Source organism: Pantherophis guttatus, chromosome 3, assembly GCF_059756535.1.
Source record: "Pantherophis guttatus breed Tessera chromosome 3, ASM5975653v1, whole genome shotgun sequence".
NCBI lineage: Eukaryota > Metazoa > Chordata > Lepidosauria > Squamata > Colubridae > Pantherophis > Pantherophis guttatus.
Window position 1 is genome coordinate 58,641,223 of NC_142065.1, and position 26,049 is coordinate 58,667,271.

Consider the following 26,049-nt stretch of genomic DNA (forward strand, 5'->3'; position numbering starts at 1 on the left):
TGATTTATATGCCGCCCTTCTCCGGAGACTTAGGGTGGCTTACAATGCGTTAAGCAATAGCCTTCATACTTTTGTATATTTATACAAAGTCAGCTTATTGCCACCACAAACTGGGTCCTCAATTTACCTACCTTAGAAAGGATGGAAGGCTGAGTCAACCTTGAGCCTGGTGAGATTCGAATTTACAGTAATTGCAGACAGCTGGATGTTAATTACAATGCATTAGTCTGCTGAGCTATCCAGGCTCCTATTTCTATTAGGGAATTGAAACTGTGCAAGTCCTCATGAACTTTTGTAGAGTAAGCTTACTCTATTTTTTTTGCCTTTTTTTCTAGGATGTTGTAACAGAATCCATTCCTTTGCGCTGCCGAAAATTCAGCAATCCTGACATCTTTTCATCTACTGGAAAAAGTAAACTCCAGCGACAACTGAGCCAGGATGACTGCAAGCTGCGAAGAGGTAGTTTAGCCAGCTCTTTATCAGGTAATTTAGTGCAATTATATAATAGCTTGATTTTAAACTTTGACCAGTGTAAAGTAAAGATGTAGAAACTATGAAATTAAGAACTATAACTTAAAAATATATGCTTAAAATCTGTAAGAACAATGATAGAATTAAAATTGGTTTATTCAGCATATATCAAATTACAAATATAGTAGCAATATAATATTGCATGGTTAAACCATTTGCAGATATATACAATTTAGTTTCATATCACAAATAAACAAGGTATTTGTTGATACCTTGTGTGATGACCCCGGACAAGGCACAAAAGCCACACAGCCAGCTGAGAATTCAAACTCCCCTTTAATGCTCCAAATTTCCCCAAATGCTCCCATGTTCTTGGCAAATCCCAGAGCAAAGCGTGCGTGCGCGCACACACAGCAGCTTATTTTATTTATTTTATTAGTCATATTTCTATGCCGCCCACTCTCCGAGGACTCTGGGCGGCTTACACCAAAGACAGTATACTAAATAGCATATTGCCCCCTAATAATCTGGGTCCTCATTTTACCCACCTTGGAAGGATGGAAGGCTGAGTCAACCTTGAGCCGGTGAGTTTTGATTCGCTGATCTACTGAACTAGTAGTCAGCTGAAGTAGCTGCAGTACTGCACCCTAACCACTGCGCCACCTCGGCTCTTTATAGTTCAGCAAAGCAAAGGAACAGGGAAATGAGTCCACGAAGCAAGGAACAAACGAGTCCATGAAGCAAGAAAGACGCAAGCAGTCTTGCAAACTCCAAATGTTTGCAACGGCACACAAAACCTACAAATTCAGTGTTTGTTCCCGACAAACGCCCCTCCCCACAGCGTCTTTTTAAATTTCAGTCGCCAGGTGTGTCTTGTGAAGGGGGTGGGGCATTCTCCTCCTGAGTCATTGTGTCAGCCTTTGCTGTTGATGCCTTTTCTCCACTCTCCGTGCTCAGGGATCACGAGGGGGCGGTCCTTGCTCATCGCCTGAGCTCCATCGCTCCTCATTTCCACTGCTTGCCGTTCCTTGGTCATCCTTCCCCCGTTCCTCCCTGCTAACAAGCCATCCCAATCCTGAGGGGCCCTGGACTGCCTCATCCTGCTCCTCCCCACATTTCTCCAAAGCCAGTGAAGCTGCCCCCTCGATCTCCGTTGGCTCCAGCTTTGGCTCATCCTCCTCCGCTGATTCAGGCTCCGATGGCATGACACCTTGGCTGCATCTTTTAAATATATGAGATCAAGAGCTCTTTTTGTAAAACGTCTTATCCAGAGCCAATGTGATTTAAGACATTTGTGTTAAAATTATTCCTTTAAGCTCATTCATTGTATTCTATAATTGAAGTGTTGCAAATTTGTGAATGAACAACTAAAACAGTCTTTTTTCCTTAAAGGAAAGCAGTTACTTCCATTATCCACAAGTATGCACAGTGGAGTGGCACACACATTAGGACAGCCATCTGGGGAATCATCAAATCTGGTCCGCATGAGAAATCAATCATTAGGACAATCTGCTCCATCACTTACAGCTGGTTTGGTATGTTTCAATATATTTTTTTACAAATTTATTAAAGCAGGTTATAGAGAAAAAAGGCCATAGCTTCTCTATAGATTTTTCTAATTATTCCAGTGATTTATAATGTTTTGATTTTGAAGTTATTCTTCATATTTTAGTATATATTTGTAAAAAAAAAGGGCAAAAGAAGGATAACTATATTTTATTAGTCATAATGAGCACCATTCCTACTTTTTCTGAAATATTTAAAAAAATTACCTTGGACTTCCAACCTGGATTAAACTATTTGGCAACTGAGAGTTTTGGTAGTTGATCTTATGAGGTAAAAAGAACAGTGTCTGTACTTTGGCCTTTATATGTGAATTAGTCCCCTTCCTGATATGTGTACACTTATGCTTATTTACCTAAGGCTTTGGAGAACTGAGCTTCTTTGTCATTCATAAAGGGAATTCTCAATTTACGAGCGGTTGTTTAACCATTTGAAATTATGAATGCTTGGAAAGGGTGCTTTATGATCAGTAAAGCTCTTCTGGTTGTTGTAAGACATGGCACTGCCTCTGGGTCATGTAATCATGATCTGAGCGCTTGGCAACCTGTTAACCATCACCCCATGCTCATTGATCGCCATTTGCAATTTTCTCTGCTCCCCGGTCAGCAGGGAAGATTGCAAGCTACTGTCACCTGACAAAGGATTTCCCTCCCTTCCATCTCCTTGTGATGGTGGAATCCTCAATGGGCTGCAGAAACAAAGCTGGGATCTTCAGATCTGAGCTTGGTTTCTCCAGTCCAGTGCAGAAGTTCCCTTCCATACATGGGAAGCTGCTTGCTTTCCTGCAGGTTGTCAAGTGCCCTGCAGGTTATTAAATGTTTTGCAAGTTATTAATAACTACACAGGTTGTTGACAAAGTGAAAGAACTGGCTGCCGAAGGAGTACAGGCAGTTCTTTCTCTTCATCAACTTAATAACCCACACAGTCTCAGTGACCATAATTGGGAGAGTTGGGATTGTGATTGCTGAGTGACTTAGTCACATGGGCATCTCGTTTAAAATCTTCTTCACTAAATGACTGAGATTCTGGTCCTAGTTGTAGTCGTATGTTGAAAACTACCTGGAGGCCTTCTGATTTCCAACCTATAATTATAGGGAAATAAAAATATTTGGCATATAGTCATAATGAATTCCTCAGCTTGGAATACCTAATCTCATTATGGCCCCTATAAACTTCAAAAGGTATTAAAATTATTGGGAGATTGTCCTAATTTTAATGTATTCTTTGGGGTTGTTTAATGTACTCTCTGGTTCAGAAAAATAAATTCTTCAGTTTACTTGTTCAGTTTACTGAAGAATTTCCTTATTAGTGTACTGAATGTGTCCATCCAATTTAATAATGCAAATCTCAGTGAAGGCTGAATTCTTCATGATTTTTAGTTGAATTGTTTAAGATGATGCAATTTGTTTGACTAAAACAAGATATTGAATTATAAAATTATTATTATTATTATTATTATTATTTATTAGATTTCTATACCGCCCTACTCCCGAAGGACTCAGGGCGGTGCACAGCCAAACAATAAAAACACATACAATACAAAATTTAAAAAATAGAATAAAATCAAATTAAATAATTTTGGCCCCGACAAATTTAAAACCCCAAACTTTTAAAACCAATTTAAAATTGAATATATAAATACTAAAAAATATTTAAAATTTTAAAAATCTTTTATAAAAGAGGGGGAAAATTAGGCCAGGCCGGCCTGGTGAAATAGTAAGGTCTTTAAGGCGCGGCGGAAGGTGCGCAGATCCGGGATCCTCCGTATCTCTGGGGGGAGCTCGTTCCAGATAGTAGGTGCCCCCACAGAGAAGGCTCTCCCCCTGGGGGCCGCCAGTCGGCATTGTTTGGCTGACGGCACCCGGAGGAGCCCCTCTCTATGGGAGCGTACCGGCCGGTGGGAGGCTATTGGTGGTAGTAGGCGGTCCCGCAAGTACCCGGGTCCTAAGCCATGGAGCGCTTTAAAGGTGGTAACCAAAACCTTGAAGCGCACCCGGAAGACCACCGGGAGCCAGTGCAGCTTGCGCAGGAGAGGTGTTACATGGGAACGCCATGTCGCTCCCATTACCACCCGCGCGGCCGCACTCTGCGCCAGTTGGAGCCTCCGGGTGCTCCTCAAGGGGAGCCCCATGTAGAGAGCGTTGCAATAGTCCAGGCGGGAGGTGACAAGGGCATGAGTGACCGTGCGTAAAGAGTCCCGATCCAGAAAGGGACGCAACTGGCGAATCAGGCGAACCTGATGAAAAATCCTCCCGGTCACGGCCGTCAAGTGCTCTTCTAAAGACAGCCGTGAGTCCAGGAGGACGCCCAAGTTGCGAGCCCTCTCCGTGGGGGCCAATGATTCGCCCCCAATAGTCAGTGATGGCGTCAACTGACTATATCGGGACGTCGGAAACCACAGCCACTCAGTCTTGGATGGGTTGAGCCTGAGCCTGTTCCTCCCCATCCAGATCCGTACGGCCTCCAGGCACCGGGACATCACTTCAAGGGCATCGTTGGGGTGATCCGGGGTGGAGATGTACAGCTGGGTGTCGTCAGCGTACTGATGGTACTCCACCCTGAAACCACGGATGATCTCGCCCAGCGGCTTCACATAAATGTTGAACAGGAGAGGCGAGAGGACCGACCTTTGCGGCACCCCACATATGAGGGGCCTCGGGGTCGACCTCTGTCCCCCTGTCAACACAGACTGCGACCGGTCAGAGAGAAAGGAGGAGAACCACCGCAACACAGTGCCTCCCACCCCCAACTCTTCCAACCGGTGCAGCATGATACCATGGTCGATGGTATCAAAAGCCGCTGAGAGATCTAACAGGACCAGGACAGAGGAGCACCCCCTGTCCCGAGCCCTCCAGAGATCATCAACCAACGCGACCAATGCCGTTTCCGTGCTGTACCCGGGCCTGAAGCCCGACTGGAATGGATCCAGATACGTCGTTTCATCCAGGTGCTGGGGGAGCTGTTGCGCGACCACACTCTCAACAACCTTCGCAACAAAGCGAAGATTGGAGACCGGACGATAATTTACCAACATTGCCGGGTCCAGGGAAGGCTTCTTGAGGAGAGGCCTCACCACCGCCTCTTTCAAGGCGGCGGGAAAGTCACCCTCACTCAGCGAAGCGTTTATAATCCCCTGGAGCCAGCCTCGTGTCACTTCCCGGGAAGCCAGTACTAACCAGGAAGGACACGGGTCCAATAAACAAGTGGTCGCGTTCAGTCTACCCAGAATCCTGTCCACGTCCTCAGGGGTCACAGGATCAAACTCATCCCAGATAACATTCTCAAGACCTGCCCCTGTCTCTCCCCCTGAGACTACCCAGTCGGAGTCCAAATCTTCCCGAATCTGAGTGATTTTGTCATACAGATACTGAACAAAATCCTCGGCTCTACCCTCCAAGGGGTCCTCCCGCGCTTCCTGGTGGAGCAGGGAGCGGGTCACCCTAAAGAGGGCGGCCGGGCGATTATCTGATGACGCAATAAGAGCAGCAAAATAACTACATTTCGCTGCTTTTATCGCCACTAAGTAATTCCTAATGTGGGATCTTACTAGTGTCCGGTCAGATTCAAGAAGACTGGCCCTCCAACTACTCTCTAGGCGTCTTTTCCGGCGCTTCAACTCCCTCAGCTCCTCGGTAAACCAAGGAGCCAATTGAGATCGGCGCCGGGTCAGAGGCCGCAAAGGCACGACCCGATCCAGAGCACCAGCAGCCGCCCTATCCCAGGCGGCCACCAGGTCTCCAGTCGAGGCGTGTGCCAGAACCTCAGGAAATGGCCCAAGCTCCGTCTGGAATCTGTCAGGTTCCATCAGGCGCCTGGGGCGGAACCATCTGACCGGCTCCGCCTCCCTGCGGCGGGGTGCAGCGGTTCGAAAGTCGAGACGAAGGAGAGAGTGATCTGACCATGACAAGGGTTCAGTAACTATATCCCCTATATCAAGATCCCTCAACCACTGTCCAGAGACAAAAACCAGATCCAGCGTGTTTCCCCCTGTGTGGGTAGGGCCATGAATTAACTGGGTCAGGTCCATAGCTGTCATGGAAGCCATGAACTCCCGAGCCATCTCTGACGTCTCACCCACGGACGGCAGGTTGAAATCCCCCATAACCATAAGCTTAGGGGTATCAACCGCCACCGCGGCGATGACGTTGAGTAGCTCGGGCAGGGCTGTTGCCACGTGGCAGGGAGCCAGGTTGAAAATAGAGCATGAATTTTCTTTTGTTTGATCTGTTAATTGTAGAATCCTGTTGATTTTAAAACTCCAAAATCATATTTAAATGTTTATGAATAATTGTAGCTGTGTAAAGAGCATACCTCATTTTTTTCTGGGACTTACATGGGAGTTTCATTGTGGTAAATTAAGCTAAGAGAGAGTGACTAGCTTAAGTTATCAAATCAAAGATTGGAGGCCCAAGATCTGGGCCTCCAATCCAAATCTAAACCCTAAACACTGCATTACATTGTTTTTGTGACATGTTAAACTTGTCAAATTCGTATTACAAGAAGCCTGTATTCTGCTATCCACTTAAAGCTCTCTGAAAACAAATGGCACATCTAAGCAAATGTATGTGCGCTTAGGAAAATTGTAAAGTGTCACAATCTTTATCTGTTCAAGGCAGATGTGATGCGTATCTATTAATTTTGTGCATGTATGCATTGCAAAATGTTTTAAGGTACATCTTTAAGGTATGGAGACCGCAATTCTTTTTTCACATGGTATGAACTTCATGCTAGTGGTGCCATCTACTGGACAACATATACCTTTCGAAAAACCAGAAGAATACTTAAAAGAATTTTAAAAATAGGGTGATCTTAAGTAAGGGCTTGATGTTGAAGGAAAACCACATTAGTCAATACGGGCAGTCCTTGACTTATGACCACAATTGAGCCCAACATTTCTGTTGCTAAGTGAGACATTTGTTAAGTGAGTTTTGCCCCATTTTACGACCTTTCTTGCCATAATTGTTAAGTGAACCACTGCAGTTGTTAGTCACATGGTTGTTAAGTGAATCTGGATTCCCCATTGTCTTTGCTTGTTAGAAATTTGCAAAAGGGGATTACATGACCCCGGGACACTGCAAACATCATAAATATGAGCCAGTTCTCAAGCATTTGAATTTTGATCATATGACCATGAAGATGGTGCAACGGATGTAAGTGTGAAAAATAGTCATAAATCAGTTTTTTCAATGCCGTTATGATTTCAAACAGTCACTAAATGAATTGTAAGTTGAGGACAACCTTTAGTAGCCAAAAAAAATTGGGAGTCTGGTTGTACACTTCATGAGATGTTGCTGTTCATGAAAGTTTATGTGTTTAATTTAAATCTGTTAAGTGGAAAAGGTGCTGTCAGACTCCAGCTGAACTTAAAGGATCATTCTGGTTTTTTTTTAAAGCTAGTAATTAATTTATTTACTAAAATTATTTGCCACCCATCTCATTGTCACATGATTCTGAACAGCTTGCAATTCAATGCAACTGTTATTATAAAAGATTAAAATAGTAACAATAAATACATTAAATTTAAGAAATAGCTAAGATAGTGAGTGGGGCGTATAGAATAGAGTGGAGATGGGAACGTCCATTTAATCGAGCAACCACCTCTAGGATCACATAACCCCATCCGGGCCACAGGCCAACTGGCAGAGCCAGGTTTTAAGACCTTTATGGAAGGCCAAAAAGTTGGGACAGATCCTAATGGGTAGGATGTTCCAGGGGGTAGCTGCCATGGCTTCTCCTGGCTAGGAATCTTCATTAAAAATAACAAGAACAATAAAACAGACATGCCTTGTTTAATTATTGATATATTCTGTATTATTCGAATGAGTACTCATAAATGAAATTTTGTTTTTTACAAATTAAAATATAACATAAAATTTATATTTGTCTAGAATCTGTAAGTTGTATGATAATAATTTTCTTAGAGTAAAATTAAATTCATAAGGATTTTTAATCTGGTAAAGCTTTAATGCAAAATTGCATGGCTGCAGAACTGCATTCTTATCCTTGTTTTGCTTAGGTGTTATATGAACTCATTAATTTGTTTCATGATTTTTCAAAAGTGCAAAGAATACAATTTACATTTCTTTGAACATTTTTTAAAATGTGGATTATGATAGCTGGAAAAAGCTTAATTAAGGTTGAGGGTAGAGCATGGCTTTGACTTTTTTATTTTTGGTAAAAAAATTATATTGTCTCCCAGTAGGATTAGCTTCCCATAGTGTGCTTGATAATTTTCAGCTAAACGTACATGGAAAGGTACTTAAAAAGAAATTAAGCCTGTATGGGTTTTTTACTCTAATTTTCTAATCTCCTAGTGATATCGCATGCTAAACAGATTTTTAGATAGCAAATAATAACTTTGTATGTATAGGTACTATATATAAAAGATTTGAGGTAAATGTCACATATAAACTATATAGGAGGGTTTTTTAATCTTTTCAAGCTCTAGTTTCCTGAATAACCTTGTGATTTTGAAATATGGTAGAGAATAGTATTCGTATTGGTCTATTTCAGTGTTCAGTGGAGTATATTTCTCTCCATTCTCCTTGGTGAGGGACTTTTCCCATGTGAAAGGGAGAATTTGAAATGGTGTGTTGTGGTCTCTTGTATTGTTCGTTTTACTGTAAATAACTGCCCACACTGCTGCCATTGCCTTTTAGTGAATGGGCCAAGTAAGTCTGATAATTGCTATATTTGCTTATCTCTGCAGATTTGGCCGATCTGAAGCCATCAATTACTGTTAGAATGGTAGAATTCTGCATTGCTGTTTGCAGAGTTAGGCATATGTTGATTCAGGGGTTTAATTGTTACATATTTAGGTAATTGTGCCAGCTGTTTCAGGCAGCTGGATAGTGTTCATTTTGATACTCATGCCAGTTGGTCCAATTCAGTGTTTATTGTATATTATGAATTGCAGCACTCTATTGTGCCTTCATAATATGTTAGAATATTAAGATAAAGGTATCCTTTGACTTAATGACTCATTGTTTAGTGGATATTTGAAATGATGATAGATCACCCCCCCACCAAAGCTAGTTGTGACCCAATTTTGAAATTCCTATATCAGCCCCCTACACGTCGCTTGCTAACTGTCCTGCATTTATGGCTGGTTGCAGTGCCCTACAATTATGTGACCATGATTAGCAATGGTTTTGCTAGAAATATTTTTCTTAACATGCCTAATTCTCTCTTTCATGGACCACAATGGGCAGAAACATGTTTTGTAATTAGTGATTTTTATTTTTTTAACAAACTTGTAGGATCACATACTGTATTGTCCTCTATCTTCCTACTTGGATTTGCACAGTTTAACATTTTCCTATTATTAAAGATGTTTATCATTCTATTAGAGTAACAACTTTTCCTCATTTATATATAACCTAGCAATGATTAATTAAATCTGTTTTCCTTGTCAGACAGAACTATCTTGATCTTCAGTATATTTGTTTCCTGTTTTATTGTGCTATATCAGCTAGCTAACATTTGCTATAAAATATTCCAATTCTCATCTCCTTGCTTATATATTATGCATAATATCCTTTACCCACACCTGCACCTAATGTCATCACAAGCATTCCTTATAAATTTATCTATGTGCATTAACTAACTAAACATTGCACAAAATTCTTTCTTGCTCAGTGCTCACCTGTTTGCTAAGCATTCTATTTATTCTCATGTATGCTTTACTTTATATTTTATACTACCATCATTGCATTCAGCAACCAACCTTTAAAAACATATTCATGCAAAACATATCACAAATCAGGCCTATTTATTTTATTACTTTTTTATTAACTAACATACAATAAAATTACTTTCTTACGTTCATAAATTTCTATGTGATTTACTAAAAACCAAAAATCTGTTCTGCAGACTTTCTGCTTAACATGAGGTAACATCTTCTCAGAAGTAGCCTTTTGTCCCGTCTCACTCAGATTGCAGTTAAATACATTCTTCCCCATGGTGAGTAAACTCATTCCCCTGTAGTTTCTATTTTCACTCTTCTTTTCTTTCCGTTTGTCTAATAGAACAAAAATGGCATTCTTCCTATTTCAATAGAAGAAAATATATGTAGCTCAGGGTTGAACTGTGGAGTCCTTGGTGCTCTCTGTGCTTGGCTGTTCACTGGCAGACATTTCATTGGGGGAATGTGGAATTTGCTTCCTGTTTACATACAGTAGCTTGCGTTGCCACTGTTGGTGGTGGTATGGTTTGTTTTGAAACAAAAAGATCATAACGCATCACCTCCAACAGCCAAGATCCAGATTCATAGGGATTAACACCAGATAACCAAGCAAGGAACAATAGTCTAATCAAGGAACTACAAAGGAGAAAACTGTACTGAGGATGTCACCATCCTCATTTATGACTAATTTCTCATCAATATTTTTCTTGGAAATTGACATTGATGGTATTCATTTCTAACTCACTCTTTGATGTATTACTAAATTACATTGATTTGACTCTGCATTTTCCCCCCTTTTAAGCTTAATGTTCATTTTCTTTTTTATTATATTTTGCAAATATTTTATTTTCTCTATATGTATTATGCAATGTTTCTTCATTTATTTGTACAAATGATTTTTAATATAATATTTTGTCATCCACAGTCTCTTTCGAACAAGCATCCTTTTTACTACTTGCCATTAATTTAACTCCACATATTTTTCCAGTGTGCTACTCCTACAATCCATAGCTGGGTTGTTTCCTCATTTGCTTGACTCGACTGGGTGACATTTTTTCTACTTTTTTCGTGCTGTGGTCACGCCCCCAAGTCCCATCATGCACCAGTTTTTCACTCAGTCACTGACAAGACTGGTGGAATTTTTCTTCATGCCTTCTTCTTGTAGTGCGTTTAGGACTTTTTCTTTATTGTTTTATTGAAATTTTTCCTTCGGTGAAAGCTTTTTGAGTTTGCCTGCTGCTGGGCGTCGTGACATGTCTGGGGCTCCAGGCCGTCCCATACCCACTCTTGTCAATCGTCAATTGCAGCTGGGGGATTCCGACCCTTTGGGGCGATTCCCTTCCTGAGGCATTTAGCCGCCGGTGTGCATGTTGGGTTCCCGGTCCGCCAGCATACCCACCCTCACCCTCACCCTTTTATAGCTCTCGGTAGTGGCGGCTCCGGAGTTGCTGCACGGTTCGCCCTGCAGGCTCTGACATTGGCAGAATTGCTCCTGGTGTGGAGCGGCAGGAGCACTCACGCCCGCTACCCGATTTCCTCCCTGATCAAGGCAGCGAGGCTTCGGAGATTGCTTGGAACTGCTTCTGGCTCGTTGTGAGAGGCTTGGGGCGTCCGTCAATGGTGTAGCTGTGACGCCATTTTCCGTTTACCGCCCGGCTTGTTGCCTGACCGCCATTTTGGAACGATCGTTCCCGCAACATTTCGTACAGTCCTGAGTGCCATTTTGGCTTGCCCGTTTTACACTCCGGCAGCCGCCATTTTGGTTGAGGGCGAAAGCCACCATTGTGTTGCCCTGCCCTGATTGCTCCGCTAAGGCAACCATATTTGTTGAGGGCAACTGCCACTGTCTACGGAGGCCCGTGCGGGACTGCTGAGGCCGTTAATTTCTGTTGAGGGGAACAGCCGCCATTTTGTTGGGGACCTTTGTTTTCATGGCTCTTCTACCCTTTTGATTCAATGCCGGAGCTCCATCTCTGGAATAGACTGCGGCAGTAATTCATCTTCAGCCATCAGCGGGCCGCCCCTGGTTTACCTAGAGTCCTTGGTAACTAGCACCAGGTGGTCCACTGTTTACACCAATTCCACCGTGAGGCTTTTGGACAATTTGGCCCGTTTGCCTAGGTCATTTCCATAGACGTCCAGGAGGGTGTCCCGTGTGATTGTGAGGGCCCTTGATGTCTCGAGCCATCCTCTTCTTCAGCTATAAATAGTTACTTCCTGTTTTTTTTTTAAAAAACCAATCTCTCTCTCTATATATATATTGTTAGTTTGACGGCGGTAATGGCAGACTCTTCACTGTCTTCAGACCTTGAGCATGAGGCCAGTCCACCCAGGTATTCGGCCAAACACAAGGCTACTTGTCGAGTACTCTCGGTGTCTTTCTCTTGGCCCGCCCACCAGCCCAAATTGTCCCTGGCGGAGGAAAATGACGCGTTGAGGTGCTCGAGCGCCAGTGCGAGAATGCACGACAAGCAGCTGTTTCTTCGATTTTCGCTCCTGACCAGCCGACTTCTCCGTCTGTGCACCCCCCTTTGGTTGCTGATGTGCCAGGGGATCACCTTCCAACCCCGTCTCCAGGGGGGGCACCTTCGGGTGCTAGGGATTTTTCGATTTGTTCCCGCGGCCTCTCCAAGAGGGCATCGCTGTCTTTGCCAGATGTCTCTGCGGTTGGGTTGACTGACCCTACTCCGCGGTTGCCACACCAACCAACAGCGACGTTCACACTGACTGCTGCGGGCCTCCGCAGATGGATTTCCAGACCCTGTTGTCTTCCGCGCTATCCTCCTTGCTGGCCACTGGCATTCAACAGGCATCCCTTCAGCCGCCCCAGACTCTGTTGCCGCAACCGCTCTCTCGTCCGGCTGGTCAGTTCCAATCTCGGTCGCCTGCACATGTGGATATGGCCTCCTCGGAGGATTCTGAACGTGGTGAGGCGGCTCCAGAGGACATTGAGTTTTCTGATGACGAGGATATGTTGCCAGATGCTCCGGCTTTCTTGGGCTTGTTCAGGCCGACCTTATTTAAGTCACTCTTGCATAAGGCGCGTCAGACAACTAACATGGGAATTCCTGAGGCGTTGCCTAGCGAGCCTTCCTCTTCGGCCAGGCCCCATGATGTTCTCTTTTCTTCTTCCAAGCCGGGCAAGGATTTCATCCCATGCCCTCAACTCTTTTCGGACGTTCTGCAGTTGCCTTGGTCTCAACCTGGGTCTCTAACGGCCCCCACTAGTCAGGATAAGAGACTGTATTGCGCAGCTCCGGAGTTGGAGGGACTTTTGGCCCTACCAATTGTTGACCTGCCGGTGGCGAGTCTGACATCCTCTTCGTTACTTTCCGCTGATTATCTTGACGCTCTCAAGTCTGAGGACTGGAAGATGGAACTTGCTTTTCGTAAAACGCACCAGGCAGTGGCCTGGGCGATCAAAACTGCAACGGCAACATCTTTCTTCAACAGAGCATCACTGATTTGGCTGCGCCAGGAGAGGCTGCCCCCGGAGGAGACACGCCTACATCAGGATATAAATAAAATTGGCAGCCACCGAGTACTCGGCAGACGCCTCATTAAACTCGGTGAAATTTGCTTCGCGAGCCTTGGCATCTTCTGTGACTTCTTGCCGCCTTTTTTGGCTGAAAGGCTGGAGGGCTGGCGACAAAGCCAAATGGAGACTGGCAGCTGCACCTTACAAAGCCCCACATCTGTTTGGGTCCACTCTTGATCCGGTGGTGGTGGAGGATAAATATAAGCGGAAAGTTCTACCGACTTTGTACCGCAGACCGGAACGGCATTATACACCCTACTCACAGCGCCAGCCCTTTCGGACTTCCTCAGGACTCAGGGGGTCCTATTCGCAGCGCCCCTTCTTTCATGGGGTCGATTGTTCCACTGATAGACAGCGATTTAGAGACAGGGGCAGAAGTTCCTCCTCCATCAAACGTCCCTTCCGTGGTTCCGGGTACAAGCAGTTTCGCCGGGGGAAGTGACTGCAGGACGCTAGGCCCCATTGGCGGCCGTTTTCAACTTTTTTACCGCCAATGGGAGCACTCAACCACGGACGCTTGGGTTCGCTGTACCATCACCTCTGTCCTCACCATCGAGTTTGTTGGTCACCCTCCATCTTGCCATGTCTGCTGTCCGGCCCCTTCTTCGGTCGAGAAGGACAGGCTGCTGCGGGAGGAGATTCATCATCTCTTATGTATCAAGGCGATAGAGCCGGTGCCGTCGGATCAGCGTGGAACAGGCTTCTATTCTGTCCTGTTTTTGGTTCCCAAGAACTCTGGGGGCTGGAGAGGCATTTTGAACTTAAAACATCTGAATCTGTCGGTACGTTACCGCAGATTCAAAATGCACTTTCTCCGCTTCATCCTAGGGGGGGTTCGCTGAGGGGATCTTCTGCAATCTGTCGACCTCAGGGAGGCGTACCTCCATATCCCGGTGAACCCCACCCATCGGCGGTACCTGCGATTCCAGTATGGGAACGATCATTATCAGTATTGTGCCATGCCCTTTGGGCTATCCTTAGCCCCATGGATGTTCACCAAACTTGTGGCGGTCATAGTGGCGACACTCTGGACCCTGCTGTTGAGGGTCTTATGTTACCTCGACAACATCCTGGTCCTGTCGTCTTCCAGAGAGCAAGCCCTGCGGGATCTTGATCTGGTGATCAGAGGCTTCCAGAGTCACAGGTTCTCGATAAACTTTCCGAAAAGCCATTTAACCCCGGCAACCCAGCTTCAACATCTTGGGGCAATAATAGACTCTGTACAGGGGCAGGTCTTCCTGTCCCCAGACCGGACCCAGAGTATTTCCGACTTGATCCATCTGGTTCTGGCGCACCAGTCAGTTCCGCTTCTCCATCTCTCACAACTGTTGGGGAAGATGGTCTCGTGTTTTTCTATCGTGCCTTGGGCTCGCCGCCACACGAGACCTCTGCAATGGTTCCTCCTCCCCTTCCAACGGTCCAGCCAACGGTCCGGCCACAGCGACTCGCTCCACAAGGTCGCCCTTCCTCCCCAGATACGTCTGTCACTGCGCTGGTGGTTGGGCCCAGCCCTGACTCGAGGCTCCTTCTTTCTGGAACCGGACCATCTGATGCTGACGTCGGACGCCAGTCTTCTAGGTTGGGGGGCACATTTCCGCAATCTGATGGTGCAGGGCCGTTGGTCTCCAGTGGAACAATGTCACAGTATCCACCTTCTGGAGTTGAGAGCTGTCCGTTTGGCGCTCCGACATTTCTAGCCCCATCTGGAGGGTCAGCACATCTTGGTCCTCACGGACACCGTCTCCGCCAAGGCCCATGTGAACAAGAGGGGGGCACAAAGTCCAGGGCCCTGATGTTGGAGGCGGAACATCTCTTGGCCTGGGCGGAGTGGCACGTCCTTTCCCTGGCGGCGGACCATATCTCGGGTGTCGACAACGTTCGCACCGATTGGCTCAGCAGGGAGCTGATAGACCCGGCAGAGTAGCAACTTCACCCCAGACTGTTCCGGGAGGTGACGCTTCAATTCGGGATGCCAGTGGTCGATCTCTTTGCCAGTCAATCGAACGCCCAGCTTCCAGCTTCCCCGCTATGTGACCAGATATCCATGCCCGACGGTGGAGGACCACAATGCTCTCAGGTGCCGTTGGCCCCGAGGCCTCTTGTACACATTCCCCCCAATCCTGCTGATTCCGCGGGTGATTTGGAAACTTTTGAATGAGAGGGCCGAGGTTTTGTTAGTGGCACCCGACTGGCCTCGTCGCCCATGGTACGCCGACCTGGTGGTGCTCTCTGTCGTCCGGCCGTGGGTGATCCCTCCTTAGCGAGTCTCCTTATGCCAGGGGACCATACGCCACCCAGAGCCTCAGTGGCTCCAATTGGCCGTCTGGCGTTTGAAAGGGTCATCCTGAGGAAGGATCGTCTCTCCGATGCTGTCATCAGCACGATACAGGCCTCCCGTTTACCGTCAACATCTCGTATCTACGAGGCCACTTGGAGAGCCTTTTGCGCCTGGTGTTCCAGCAGCCATGTGGACCCCACTTCGGCACAGATTTCGGACATTCTGGACTTTCTTCAATCTGGCTTGGGCAAGGGTTTGTCCCCGTCCACCCTACGCCGACAGACAGCGGCTCTGTCTACAGTCATCAGGTGTGCACCTTATCCCTCGTTGTCGCACCATCCGTTGATTAGAGGTTTCCTTCATGGGGCTATGAACTTGCGCCCACCTCCGATTCATCGCTACCCGACGTGGGATCTCTCGTTGGTTCTGCAGGCGTTCATGTTACCTCCGTTCGAGCCTTCGGGCTCCGTTCCACTCAAATTCCTGTCATACAAGGTGGCCTTTCTTCTCCTGGCAGTCACATCTGCCAGGAGGATTTCTGAACTTACCGCCTTGTCAATTAGGAAGGACCTCTGTATTTTCCATGCGAACACTGTTGTCCTCCGGCTGGACTTGACATTCCTCCCGAAGGTGAACTCCTGGTTTCACCGGGCCCAGGAGCTCATCTTACCGGACTTTTGCCCTTCACCTCGGCACCAGCGCGAGAAGGACTGGCACACCCTGGATGTTCGCAGGGCCCTTCGCCGCTACATTCGTCGTACAGCGTCCTTCAGGAGAACTGAGGCCCTGCTGGTTTCATTCCATCCGGCATCCATGGGCCAAAAGATATCTCCCCCCACGGTGGGCAGGTGGATCAAGGAGTGTATCTCAACTGCCTATGAACAGAAAGCGAGGCCCCTTCCAGGCAGAATTCTGCCTCACTCTACATGCAGCGCCGCGACCACAGCTGCCTGGGCCACTCAGGCGTCGGTTTCTGACATTTGTCATGCCGCCACGTGGTCTTCGGTTACACCCTTCATTAGACATAGGATTGATGCCTTCACCTCAGCCGAGGCTTCCTTTGGTCGAAGGGTGCTCCAGAGTGTTCATGTTGCGCAGGAGTCCGGGAGCAGTCAGCCTCCCGCCCTTGGGGTTTAAGCTTGGGTATATCCCAGCTATGGATTATAGGAGCAGCACACTGGAAAACAGACGTTGTCTTACCTGAACGTCCCTTTTCTGGGTGCTGCGACTACAATCCATCCTCTCCCTACCTGTTGCTTGTTTGGGGCTTCCTGCTCCATTTTTTCGTGGGCATTGTACTGTTTATCTTTTATTGCCTTTTGTTCTTGGTTACACCTTATCTGTGTAGATGGGTCGCGCCTTCGTGAAAGACTGGTGCATGATGGGACTTGGGGGCGTGACCACAGCACGAAGAAAGTAGAAAAAATGTCACCGAGTCGAGTCAAGCAAATGAGGAAACAACCCAGCTATGGATTGTAGTCGCAGCACCCAAAAAAGGGACGTTCAGGTAAGGCAACGTCCGTTCTGTGAAACTTTATAATGCAATTATTTTCAGTCTGTTCAAGTATCTTCTTTTGTTATGCCCATTTCCAATTCATTCTCTTGTGAGATTAATACATCTTCTATTTTTTTTCAGATAAGTTTTTTCATTTTCTCTTGCAATGGTTCTTCTTTCACTGTGGATTCTTTCACTTCTTTCCTTTGCTTCCATACTCATTTTCCCCCACTTTTGACCTACCCTCAAAATAGCTTGTTCCACCTCTCATTATGATGCTGCAGGGTGGATAAAAATCGATGATCTTTTGAAAAAAAATCGGATTTTTTGATTTAAATTGGATTTTTTAATTTTTATCAAATTTATTTTAATAAAACACTTTTGGAATAAAAATCTATCTAAAGATAGTTTTCTATTTAAGATACATTAATAATTTAGTTTATTCAGCATGAAATGGAGCTCAGTTATGTAGCATGAGGCTGTATATTCTGCAATATTTACATTTTTGGTAAACTCATTCATTGAATCCAAGCTCTGCAAGCTGAGATAACATGCACTGCATTGATGCATTCACACAATTTCACAGTAACCATGAAATAAATCATAAAACAAAGTTCAGGAATATTCCTTTATCCCATTGTTTTGCAAACTACACTACAAACTGTATGATTGTTTGAAGAGAAATGCATCTTTACCACCAGGCTCTAAGTGAGAGGAGGAAGGGCAAGCAGGAAAAATGAAAGTGAAACCTTCTAAACAGATTATAAATATAATATTAAAAGAGCACCTGTCATTTCAGATCCATCATGGCAGTGGCTGTTAGCGGGCATGCACTCACCTGCTGCCTGCCACATCCCTCACCTTGTTGTGTCACTGCCACAACAGTGAATGGGACTGTCGGTGAGTCAACAGCGGTCAGAGGAGGAGCTGCTGCGGGACAGAGGTGACAGTTGCTCTTTAAAAATTATGATTTAAATTGAGTTGATTTAAATCAAGCCTTTTTACTAGTGATTTAAATCATGATTTAAGTTGTGATTTAAATTGACTTGATTTAAATCAAATCCATCCTGCCATACTGTCTTACACTAGTCTTCCGCATAAATAATTATGTCAGGTTGATATTTACATTCTTTCCTTTGCTATATCTACATATATGTAGATTTATGTTTAAGTTATGTATTCAGAATAGAAAGATACTAGACTTCTTGGGAAGTAATGTCAGACAGAAGATGACTGCATGAGAGCAGACTAGATGGATAGGGTGGAAAGACGAGCTAGTGAAAGGAATGGCTCTTTGGAACTTCTCTTTGGTTCAAGGAGAAGACTAGGTGATCACTAGGATCACCTATAGGTTTGCTCCATAGCCAACAAGAGTTGAGAGCTCTGGGAGCCAAGGGAAAATAATTCTGCCTAAGCCAGGATTTGATGCCTTCATTCGAATGCTGCGTTTGCCAGCCTTCTTTTAAACTACTTTAGGAAGTTGCTTGTTATTAATTTTCTAGATGTTAAGAACCTTCTAAAGGACAAGTTTCATCATACTAGAACGTTTCCTTCTGGCTTGGAAGAAAGAAGCTTCATTTATGATTAAGGATTAAAAAGAAAAACTCTAATTTTTAAGAAAAAGTATAAGGGGAATAGGACTGTTTATTTTGGAAAGTTAAGGGGTGAACTTGAAAGAGTATTTCCTGTGGGTTGTTCAACATTTTATAAAAAAAATATGAAGATTGTGAAATTAAATATAAGAAGTCCTCACATGGGACAGTTTTGTTGGTTGGAAAATAAACATATGATAAGAGGGGTCTTTGAAGGTTGATTATAGGGGACCAACGGGATTATAGTTGAAGGAGAAAAAACCCATTAATACAATGGAGCAATATTATTTGACCATAAAAGAAATTAAAGCTGTTTGAGAACAGTGTACTTAGAAATTACTTTCAAGCTTGTCTGACACTATAAAAGGGATTTAAGAAGATACAGAAGAACAAATTTTACTCAATAAAATATAGCCTGAAATTGATTTGAATGTGGTTTTGAAAATGGATTAAAAAAAAAAAAATCAGACTACAACAATGATAATGAAAAAAGATGCTGTGGATCTGAAAATGGATTTAAAATTGCCAGACTGCAAGAGTGATATAGAAAAAGATGCCACAATAATATGAAATCAGTTGATATCTTAATAACTAAAAGGGACATACAAATAATCAGAAGAGTGAGTTGGAAAGCCTTCTTATCTTGGATTTACAGAAGGGATACATTAAACTACTGAAGCAATTTCTGAAAGGAGGCAGAGAAAAGAAAAAATGATAAGAAATCAACTTGTAGAACATTTTTCAGCAGGATTAAGACCAAGCTTTTTAAAAGTAAATGGAAGGAATATAAAATAAACTTATTTGACTAGGGTTAAAATATGTATGTTATGGTTTCTAGTTGCCATTAATGGATTTTTTAAAACCAGGACTGAATGATGAGGCTTCTGCTTTATTTCTTAGAGAATATGATAAATTGGAATACAAAATGGATTTGTTCAGCTAAGATTAGAGTATATATTTTACTATTTCTGGTAGCTTTTAATAGACTTTTGCTGATTAGGACTGAATGACAAGGCTTTATAATTTGCTTATTGATAAGGGATGTGATATAGGAAGAAGAGAGATTTTAAAAATTGAACTACTAGAGAAGTATAAGTTATTGAAATTGTATTTGACTGAAGGGAGATGGAAGACATTTTTTATATATCCTTTATTTTTTATTTTCTTTTTTGTACTTTTTACTTTTTATATTTTTGTAAGTTTGTATTAGACTTTAGTGTTGTATTTATAAAATTTTATAAAATTATTAAATTAAAAAAAATTATTAAAACATTATTATTTAAAAAGCCAGACAGGTACTTGCCAGTCTCCATCCTCCTTCATTCTGGAATGTTTGAATGGCCCACTCTTTTTTTTCCCTGAACTTTCTTTCATTCCCACCCATTCATAATTTTCGTGCATATTCTGTTCTTGATTAATTTGGATTTTTGTTGTTTAGTTTTGTTATTTCTATTTATTATTACAAAAGAAAAATAATTAAACCTACAGTTTTAAGAGAAACTTATTAATAAAAATTCATATATTATGGATCAAAAGAATCATTCTATTAAATAATTTTCTGTTACCAGTGAACATACTGTGTACACTGTTCTTGTCTTAAGTATTCCAGTGGCAAGATAAGTTTTGGATTTAAACTTTCCTTGAAATGAAAGAAATGTATTTCCTTATCAAAACAAATGTACATAGATTTTATATACAGATCCATCCACCCACCCATCCATCCCCTATAAGGCAAAAACCTCTCCCCCCCTTGTGTGTGTGTGTGTGTGTGTGTGTGTGTGTGTGTGTGTGTGTGTGTGTATTTGAATTATTATTGACCCTTGGTAATTGCCTGGACTAGTTCCTACAGTTTTTGTGCAAGGTTTTTCAGAATTGGGGTGCCATTACCTCTTTCCTAGGTCTGAGAGAGAGTGACTGGCCCAAGATGACCCAGCTGGCTTTGTGCCTAAGATGACACTAGAACTCAAAGTCTCCCAGTTTCTTTCCTGATGCCTTAACCACTACATCAAGCATTTTCTGTTGTTTAATTAAATAAATATTACTGATATTGGTAAGAATTGAACTGCTGCCCTTCCAGCTATTCACTACTGAATCCCTTTGCTGTCTTCTTCCACATTGCAGTTTCTCTTGAAAAAGTGTCACATAATAGTAATAAGAAATTTCATCATCAGTTCCATAAGAACTGGTTTATGACCTCAACAAAGAATTCCATTTGACAGTTTTGAATGGAGATAGGTTTTCAGAGAATCAGACAGAAAACCACTAGGTCAGATTACTTATATTCACTGATGAGAATGTCACTATTATGTTGTGCATTGAGATATAAGTAATTTTGTTAATCATGCTCCCTTTCATGTTCTGCCAAGAACTGCTTTTCTTTGACCTTCTAGTGCCATCTAGGATTGCATTGATATAAGGATGAACAAAATTAACATGACTTGCAGTTAAAAAGTTGAATATTTTCCTTTTCCTAAATTAATGGATTCCGTTTACTTTGGAACTGCCATAAGAACTGAAAATGCTTTACTTAGAGACTTTTAAGGTAAGCTGCTTAAAAGCTTCAGTGGGTTTGGCTTAGGGTACAGCGCAGTAGTTGTCACAGATTGTTGAACCTAAGCTTGTCTTTTTTAAAGCCTGTCTCTTCATTAACATATATAACTACTATTATTTCTCTCAAATAAGCATTTACCATATATCTATAGCATGCAGACGCTGAAAACCTCAAAGGATAAAGATTGTAATATAACTTCAATCCTCAAACACATTTCCCAGTTTTGGATTGCTAAGGTAAAAACATCCATCATAGATATAGAATCAAATGATGGTGCCTTTACTCTTGCCTTTACTCTGTCAAAAACTGTAGCACACCAAGATTCAAGCAGTTTTATTTGCCAAATAAATGGGCATAGGACTGGGTTACCCGAGGGACTGCTTCTCCCTGATTTAATCTGCCTGCCCCACCAGTACTAGCAGAGAAGGCATGGATGTTATGGATTCCTTTGGCTATGGAGCCCCATTTGACAGGCTCCGGGTGGCAGGCCTTTTCTACTGGGTGCTGCACTGTGGAATAATCTTCCCCCTGAGGTGAGATCGGCTTCCTCTCTTCTGAAAGTCTCTTAAAACCTGATTAAGCCAGCAGGTCTGGGGCGCATAGGGGACAGCTGAACTAGTGAGGTATCTTTTTTATTATTAACATCTCTTCATCTGTGATTTCTCTGTTCTTCTGTTTTTATAGTTTTTTCACTGATGTTTTAATGTTCTATAATTATTAATTAATTATATAATAATGGTAATGGTTTTCAGGTATTTACTGACTGCTTTGCTTTGTTGTATACTTCTCAGAGTTGCTTGTTGGTGAGATGAATGAGTATACAAATTATCAAACAAACAAAATATAACACAAGTTCTCACTAAGCCTTTAAGGGTCCCAAGATCTTTATCAAATACACTTTTGAACATGGAGCTATAGAATCACAAAGTTGAAGGACTATCAAGTTCTCAGTGCAGGAATCCATGTTGAATCAGTTGCACACACAAATGGTTGACTAGCTTTTTTGAGCAAAGTAAAGCAAAGCTCATAATTTCCTGTGGTAATTTTTCCACTGTTAAGTTGCTCTTACAACTTAGGATCCTTGTATCTCCATAGTATTCAAGTGATTTTTTTCTTCCTATAAGTTAAGATCATTATTTTGTGTTCTGTGCTCAGGCTTGGTAGAGAACCAGCCATGTGTGATCTTCAAGAATTTTAGATCCAAGAGTAAACCCTTTGGCAACATATTACCCTATGTCAGTGATGGCTAACTTTTTCCGGAATGAGTGCCTGAAGCATGTGTGCATGAATGCACGAGCGCGTGCCCGAACCCCCCAAATGCAATGTACATGCGGCCCCCAGGCATGCGCGCCTGGTAATGGGAGTGGCCCATTTTCGCCTCACTCTCTTTGCTCCTCATGGTTTGATCTGGTTAGAAGATCCCCAAATTGATCTTTTAAATACTTTTCTGATAAGACTGTGGAAAACTCTAGTCCCGTAATAGAAAATAGTGCTGCTCAAACAGAGAATGCCGATTAAGTTCATGTTTATATAAGGTAGCTACATTTATCTTATTTATTTTGTTTTCTTACATGGAGCAATCTTTTTGTTCTGTATTAATAGAGGAGTACTTTTTCCTAAAAAAAAGATATTTGATAAATTCCAGGACTTGTGATCACAATCTTATTGTTGGAATCCATTTCATGGGAAGCTGCCATATAATTAGTGTTTCTAATCCAATAGAATGAAATGTGTTATGTTTTAATATTAGGGATAATTATAAAAATGAAAATTATAAAATATAAAAATATTTAGAAGATGTTTACATTTGATTTTAAAAAACCCCAATATATTTGTAATACTTGCAGAATTCTGAATTTGATCAGTGAATACAACATGTAATTTGCTATGTGGAAGACATCTTGATATCTTGTAATGAGCTGGAGGCCATATTTCATTTGCATAAAATTATTAACATAATTTGGAACGTTAGACCATGCTGGGATTTGTCACAAATTTTCTCTTGCTAGTGAAATATTTAAGACAGCTGAAGTGATAAAAGTCTTTGTACTACTGATTGCACATACCATAGTTTGTCAACTCAGTATTTATAAATCAAAATACAAATTTACACAGTTTTTAAACAAGTATTTTAAAGCGGATGGCAGTGTTTCATTTTTGCTGCTAATTCTTTACAGTCCTCACTTCCTGCTATGTTTGAAAAACCCTCAACCTCCAAAGCAGCCTTTGGGGGTTACTGGCAGATACAAGGGAAAGAGAAAAAATTGTCACCTACCCTTTTCTTCAACATTAGCAGAACTAGTTGAGCTTTGATCGGTGTTCAGAATTCAGAAGATTTGAATGCAACACCCAAATAGCATATGAACTGATGATTTACTGCTTGCTTTTCAGTAATAATTAAATTATTATTCTACATGTTGAAAAGAAACACTATATGTATTTTTTGTTAGAGAGATGCTGATTTCTAGGTCAAGAAAAAAATGAGCATTTAAATGAGAGAGGAACAGATGTTCTGCAACATCTTTCTACAGTACTTTGCTTTAAGGATAAATAATATGTCATGTCTTAAATTAATAATAGTCTTGATGAGTGAGCGTAACACAGGGGAAAATATACATAAACACACACAAACACACATGTATACATATACACATAAATGCATGTTAAGGAGAAAGTGCTCAGTTGGGATACCAGAATACCCGTTCAGAAATTGATTTGATTTTTCCAGACCATTTGATTCAGAAAGATTTCGATCGGAATGTTATGAAGCAAGATATTTGTAAGCAAGAATCTCTTTTTGAGAGACCTTTGAGGTAACTAACAAGCAGAGTGACATTGCAGTAATGATAAAACTGATATGAGTTGGCTTCTTTTAATTTTAGACCTATACATTGGAAAGCTTACATTGAGATTTTAGATTTTGATGACAAAAACATAGCTAATTGATTATTCAAGTTGTATAATTTCAGGAACAAGATAATAACGATTAAAAAACTTAACAGGAAAGTTTCAGAAGCAAACTAATTGTAAAGTATCTCCCTGACAAGTTTGACATTTTAAAATCCACTTATTTATCCAGCAAACATGCATGGCAGGTTCCTGTTTCAATAAAGTATATTTAATTTGCAATTTAATAAATCCTTTGGGTAATCAATAATCTGAAAAGGTAGCTCTGTATCTGTATGCCTTTTAATAATTTGTGCATATCTATTTTACAGACCAATTGCTTATACAACCTGAAATACTCTGCAAATTTATTTATTTGAAAATTAAGGTTTAATCTGGGTATATAGGAAGTTCTTGAGTTATGATGGCAATTGGAACTGGAGTTTCTGTCGCTAAGTGATATGGTTGTAAAGCTTGATGTCATGTGGTTACCTTGCTTAGTGATAGCAATCCTGGCACTCCCTGTTGCTGTTGTTAACTAAATTCTACCAGTCATTATCTGAGGATTTACCTCGATCCTAGCCATCCCTAGTTTGATCTGTCCCAGCTCCAAGCCTCTGTTTTTCCAAAGTAAGGAACTGCTTCCACTTCAAGTTCCTTATTCCATCCATCTCTTCCCTTTTGGCTGTCCTGCATCTTGTCTTTTGTGTAACTCTGGAGCTCTTGCCCTGCAGTTCAGGGCAGTGGTGAAATCTAAATTTCTTTCCTACCAGTTCTGTGGGCATGGCTTGGTGGGCGTGGCTTGGTGGGGGGGTCATGTGACTGGGTGGGCATGGCTATGTAACCATGTGACTGAGGGATCAAAAGTCAGAAACACACTAACAAAGTCCTGCTGGAGCAGGGTTTGACTAGATGACCTCTCTGTCTCTGTCTCTCTCTCTGTCTCTCTGTCTCTCTCTCTCTCTCTCTTAAAAACGGACCTCCCCACGTTTTTTGCCTATACCCCCTTCAGGGAACAAAAACGGACCCTGCCACCACACCCCCGTTAAAAAAAAAGTTCCGACAATCGCGCGCCTCAGCTGTGATCATTGGAGCCTTTTTTTAACCTTTTAAAAGCATTTTTTACTACCGGCTCGGGCGAATAGGTTGTAAAAAAATGCTTTAAAAAATTTAAAAAAAGGCTCCAACGATCACAGCTGAGGCGTGCAATCGTCTAAATATTTTTTTTTAACCTTTTAAATGCATTTTTTTACTACCGGCTCGGGCGAATAGGTTGTAAAAAAATGCTTTAAAAAATTTAAAAAAAGGCTCCAACGATCACAGCTGAGGCGTGCAATCGTCTAAATATTTTTTTTTAACCTTTTAAATGCATTTTTTTACTACCGGTTCGGGCAAATAGGTAGCAAAAAATGCTTTAAAAAAGTAAAAAAAAGGCTCTGATGATCGCACGGCACAGCTGTGATTGTTGGAGCCTTTTTTTACTTTTTAAAAGCATTTTTACTACCTATTTGCCCGAGCCGGTAGTAAAAAAATGCTAAAACAGTAAAAAGAAAAAAAAGTTTCGACGATCTTGGGTCGCTCAGCTGATTGTCGGAACTTTTTTTAAAACATTTTTTACTACCGGTTTGGCGAACCAGTAGCATTTTTTATTAACGGTTTGAGCGAACCGGACAAACCGGTAGCATTTCACTCCTGGTTCAGGGCCTTAATGATATGTTGCAGCTCTGAAGTTGCAAGAAGCCCCTGAGCCATAATGCAAAGTTGCAGCTACTCCAAGAATCAGCTAGAACTATTGGATAACAAAACAATTGTATTGGTCATATTTTTGGAAGTACATAATTTTGGAATTTATTCAACGTGCCCTGATTAAACGTAAATATCTTCTTCTTGCTAAAAATTCAAGGTAATTTTCTGAAAATTTCAAAACATGAGTAAGAAAAGGTATCACTTTTGAGGAAAATAGATTAAGAATTACCCTTGGCTTGTTAGTA

General features: G+C 42.3%; 1 protein-coding gene across 30 annotated transcripts in view; it reads left to right on the forward strand.

Annotated features, from left to right (window-relative positions):
- The window catches only part of MAST2 (microtubule associated serine/threonine kinase 2), a 175,754-nt gene that overhangs the window by 13,155 nt on the left and 136,550 nt on the right, over positions 1-26,049 (forward strand). For 8 of the 30 annotated variants that reach the window (XM_034414978.3, XM_034414981.3, XM_034414979.3 and 5 more), the window contains exons 2-3: positions 336-483; positions 1,864-2,006. In XM_034414978.3, coding sequence (XP_034270869.1) covers positions 336-483; positions 1,864-2,006 — 291 coding nt within the window. Of the gene's footprint in view, positions 1-335; positions 484-1,863; positions 2,007-20,816; positions 21,164-26,049 lie in introns of those variants that run through there. The other 22 variants (XM_087889680.1, XM_087889681.1, XM_034414988.3 and 19 more) reach the window with 10 other exon arrangements.